This window comes from Lygodium microphyllum, chromosome 10, assembly GCF_053477565.2.
Source record: "Lygodium microphyllum isolate KBCC chromosome 10, Lygodium_microphyllum_v1.1.10, whole genome shotgun sequence".
Taxonomy (NCBI): domain Eukaryota; kingdom Viridiplantae; phylum Streptophyta; class Polypodiopsida; order Schizaeales; family Lygodiaceae; genus Lygodium; species Lygodium microphyllum.
Genome location: NC_141144.1, coordinates 63,185,066 through 63,190,266, shown reverse-complemented (window position 1 = coordinate 63,190,266; position 5,201 = coordinate 63,185,066). Strand labels below are relative to the sequence as shown.

Below are 5,201 nucleotides of genomic sequence, written 5' to 3'. Positions count from 1 at the left end.
ATAGTGTGAATCCAATTTGCAGCAATCTAGTTCATAGCTTCAAATGTGAACAAAACTTGCAAAGTTTCCAATTTCAAGAGTGCCAATGTGAACATAACTTCTCCAAACCACTTCAATGAGCATTCAAGTGTGAAAAGGGTTTGTGTGACCAAAATCTAAGTCAGCTAATAAGGAAGGCTTACGTACTCTTCAACTTGCCCCTGCCAATTTTCAAAGTACAAAAGCATGCAGCCACTACATTTGATTTACTAAAGAACAAACCTCAATTACTAGTTGCAACAAGTATTGCTACAAATTAGAGATCCAAAGGCTTATAAACAAGCTAGCAAACTCAAGATTTCAATCTTTCTTCTCTCTATTAGATAGACTTAAGTAATCCCTATGCTTGTATAGCAAGTAGCCCCCTTACTTTTTCAAATAAGTTGATCCCTTTCTTCCAAAAAACAAGTTGCCCTTGTGCTTAAGCAACCATTGTGCTTACATACATATCAATACATGAACCAAATCTCTTCTCGAGCAATTCAAAAAGTCCATTTGAACTTCCTTGTTTCTAGTTTGTATTGGTTGTCCAAACACTTCAGACTTGGACTATAGCAACTTCTAAAGTGAGCCTCAATGGCTCCTTTAGTCAAAGCACCTTTTTGGATAAATATTGCAATCCAGTCCATCAATTTGTATGCTTCCGTCTTGATAACCCTAACTTGTTCACCACATCCTTATCCAGCAATGCTCAATGATACAAACATCTCCAAGATGAATAAATTAAATCTATCTTAATAGTAAGTTTATACTTACATGCACTTATATTGTTCAAAGAGAGATAGGTAAATGTTACAAAAAAATATAATCTACTAGGCAATAATATTATAAAGTAGGAAATGAGCGATAGAAAAGAGAATGCCGTATCAAATGAATGTGGAGAAAGTAAAGAACATGGTTTTGGTGGGAAAATGCCATCTCTCTTAAAATGAACCATATATTCTCTCATGACTTGTATCAAAATGACCAAAATTGGAAGGTCTACTCTTCTAAAACCTTAGCTAATTAGCAACTTAAATATTTTTTTACAAGGCTCTATTTTGATTTTTTGACCCTCATGTAGTGGTAATCCATGAAAGACAAGGAAGTCAAAACTTTGCAACTTCTAACTAAATAACAAGGAACGCCATGAACTTAAGTAATTCTAGTAATTTAAAGATACAAAACAATTATTGCAAATTTACTTCTTCTACAAATATGTCTTATTGTTAGCCCAAAAAGAATTTGCATTAAAAACCAACGTAAGAAAGACCAAAAGTGTTTCATTATGAAGTATTCATTTTAGGTTTTCAAATAGAAAATCTCAATTTTTTAGGTTCTTCCCCACCTCAAGGCCTTACCCACACCATCTTAAACCAATCAATCCCACCAACTTATCTCTTACGAAAGATGGGACCAAAGCAATTAGAGTGGATATTAAATTCCCATTCAAGTATAAAATCTACAACTCACAAATATACAATAACCACTTGCTTAAAAGATATGAACAAGCATATATGTACTACAAATAGAGCAAATATACAATTAAAATCACATAATTAGGATTTCAAATAATATAAGTATCTCTTTGGAAGTTTTATAAAGACACTCAATCTACCTCCCCCTTGAGATGTCATGGTGGTATTGAACAAGACTCTATGTTTACATTTATCTTCTGCCCCTATAAAACACATGATCACAAGTTCAATAAATAATTACATCCAATTTTGGTTTATGCTAAGCTTGGAAATTGTATCAAAGCTTAACCTGGTAGATTCTGCATGCCTAATCTTACAAGGATGTGAACATCCTTTAACTACCTTGTGGGCAACTAGTTGATCATGATGGTCTTTATGATTATGACTAACTAAAGGACCTTGATCATCAAGTTGATCGCAATCTTGATAATTAAGCAAAAGATTATCATCACTACTATTGTATAGTAGATGGTGGAGGTGGTGGTGATGATGGTGGTAGTGGTGATGGTGGACAGTATGGTACTTGCAGTAATCACTGCGAGGAGCGCTATGCTTAACTATCTTTTCAATGGCCTCCTCGTGTGGGCATCTTTGCTGCTTAGATAGATTGTGTCCTAATATCACCCCCAAAAAAACAACCCCCGGTCAATATTCACAATAAATTTGGAAGCGAATGGTGTTAGATTTTTGTAGTATCGAGCTTGACCTTGGAAACTTTTAAACGTTATATAGAAAGTATCAAAGTTGTGACGGACCACAGCGATTTTGAAAACTATCTATACTAAGTTTTGTTGGAGCAATTGTTTGAACAATTGACAAATTTCTTTGATATTACGTGTTAATTTCACGTAATTTGTCACCGAACCTGTGCGTAGAGTTCGCTTCATGAGCCTGATCCATTTGGCAAAGGACCACGCAGTATCATGTTTCGGCTGCTGATCATGCGCCGGCCGGATACTTGCACTGAATCCCTGGGCCTTCTGATGATCACGATCATGTGGGTTGATGCAATTTTCAAGCAGCGATCTGTCGCGGATCATTCTGGCAGGAGGTCCTTGCTGCAGGCTGCTGCTGCTGCTGTATTTCTTAAGTATTGTAAACGGAGACGATAGAGTAGAATCAGAGGGCGGCCTGAAACGTATATTGTTCTTCTTGCATGAAGATGTAGCTGTTTGATCGGCACTGTTGCTCGTATTCTGGTCGGCATGATCGATGACAGGCAATAACTTTGTGAAAGCAACGAGTTCGGATGCATCGTACAGCATGCTGCCGCAATCCCATCGGGCATCAGCAGCTATGGCCACCTCTGCGTCTTCTTTTTTTTCATTTTCTGCTTCTTCACGGGCGCCATCTTCTTCTTGGAAGTTAGTTGTATAGTGTTCTACGGCAGCTTCTCTTCGTGACTGCTCCGTCATTGGTTTATAATATCCTGCAGAGAGAGAGAGAGAGAGAGAGAGAGAGAGGACTGGACAGGCGAGAGGACAGGAAGAAGTAGGAGAGAGAGAGAGAGAGAGGACTGGACAGGCGAGAGGACAGGAAGAAGAGAGAGAGAGAGAGAGAGAGAGAGAGAGAGGACTGGACAGTCGAGAGGACAGGAAGAAGTAGAAGGGGAGAGAGAGAGAGAGGACTGGACAGTCGAGAGGAGAGAGAGAGAGGACTGGACAGTAGAGAGAGAGAGAGAGAGAGAGAGGCGATGATGCCAATGCACATGAATCCAAAAGAAGAGCCTAGGACACGGCGGCAAGGCCTCATGAAAAGATTGACTTTTCAGCCATCCAGCTCGTCACAGAAAGCTTGCCATCGTGAGTAAGTGGACCCTCTTTGCCACGTCGACTGGAGGTGTGCTGGCGATCAACTTCTCACAAAACTTTTGCTGGCGGTATTTCACATGCTCCCACACAATCTCTCCATCAACTTTCTCTCTCACGCTTTCTCTCTACTAAAAACCTTGCTTTAACACTAGCTCTCATTTAACCTTCCCTTTGGTACCTAACCCCTTAGATGCCTAAAGGAGAGGGTAAGAACCTAACCCCTTGGATGCCTAAAGGAGAGGGTTAGACTTAAGTTATGGTACCAACATGCCTTTTCTACAGTCCTAGCAACACATCCAAGCCAACAACAGAGCTAAGCCCATGGAAGAAACACCTATGGCAACACATCTACAACATGGAGGTAAACAATATGGTATTCAAGGATGCATTGGCCAAAATATGCATGTGCCTGATTGAGTTAGAGAAAAAATTGGCAATCAAGGTAGCTATTGCCAATAAGAAATTTGAAGAAGAAATCAAACAAATGACAAGAGTCAAGAGGAGGTACGAAAGGAAATTTAAACAAGTATATAAACAAAATATAATAGACACTATCTATCCATTGGATAATGAAGCTTCAAGAAGATTGCACATCTAGGAGGCTTCCCTAAAGAGTGGCATGAAGAAAGGCAAGTGAGATGAAGACCATCTAGCATTTCAAAGTCATAATATGGGTTGTAGACCAAAATAAGATAGCTCTTGGAAAAGCACTTGTTAATCTTGGCTGGTACCATGGGGTACCACCACACAAGAAGATAATCTAGCAACTGGTGTTTGTAAATACATAAGATAAAGTCAAAGCATTAAAGCAATCAAAATGTTTTAAGGGAACCAAAACATGGACCACAAGTGAACTTACACTAATACAAGTCAAAGAACAACAAAGTAGAATTACCAAGATAGGCAACTAGGAAACACTGAAAATGGCTAGTTAATGAAGTAGGTAAAGGCATCATAAACAAGTTCACAAAGCATAATCATTAAGTTGCTTTAAATGCATGGTGTATTTTGTTACCCTTAGAGCTCTAGGTGTGTGATTTTCTTTTATTTGTACCATTGGCACACTCCAAAGTGGATTATAACAAAAACATTGGTATGTTGCAGATAATGAAGCAACTTTCGTGTTTGCAAACGTATATTAAGATATAATCGAACCATTAAAGTAATCAAAATGTTTCAAAGGAAATAAAACATGAATCGCAAATGAACTTATAGTAATACAAGCCAAAGCACCACCAATTAGTAAAATTCCCAAGACAAGCAACTAGGAAAGAGGGCAATTGATAGTTTATGAAGTTGGTGAAGTCATCATAGAGGAGTTTACATAGCCCAAGCACTAAGTTGCTTTAAATGCATTACACATTTAGTTACCCTTGGAGCATTAGGAGTTGGATTGTCTTTTATTTGTGCAGTGGACACACTCAAAGTGGATTATAATAAAAATCTTGCTATGTTATCATTTTATCCTACATACCTTTGAGATATTTTAGAGAACATTAACACAACTTTTTTTCCTTCATAGATTTTTAAGCGTGAACCCACAACGGTTGAAAACCTAGAATGGATATGCTCTACAACATTAAGGTTTTAGAGAGGACATGCCTTACAAATTTTGGAAATGTCTCTACCATGTAAAAACTCTCTTCTAAGTGTATAACCATCCCCACAGAAAATAAATGAAAGAAGATAAGAGGCAATTTTTAAAAAGAGTAATTTGCACAGTTGCTTATCTTTCTAGTTGAAATTAAAAGGATTTGCAGGTGAAACTCCTACCATGTAAGAACTCTCTCTCTCTCTCTCTCTCTCTCTCTCTCTCTCTCTCTCTCTCTCTCTCATACATTAAGACAAGATGCTTCATCCTCTACTAGTTATTGTGTAAGAACGAGGGATTTGT

At 38.1% G+C, this 5,201-nt stretch overlaps 1 protein-coding gene across 1 annotated transcript; it reads right to left on the bottom strand.

Moving 5' to 3' along the window:
- Window positions 1–1,181: 1,181 nt before the first annotated feature.
- Window positions 1,182–3,183, bottom strand: LOC148030083 (uncharacterized). Its single transcript, XM_087686359.1, has 2 exons — window positions 2,362–3,183; window positions 1,182–2,110 (listed from the first exon to the last, which is right to left on the bottom strand). Exons 1-2 carry the CDS (start codon window positions 2,909–2,911, stop codon window positions 1,734–1,736), a joined length of 927 nt encoding a protein of 308 aa, XP_087542485.1. The 5' UTR covers window positions 2,912–3,183; the 3' UTR covers window positions 1,182–1,733.
- Window positions 3,184–5,201: the final 2,018 nt, after the last annotated feature.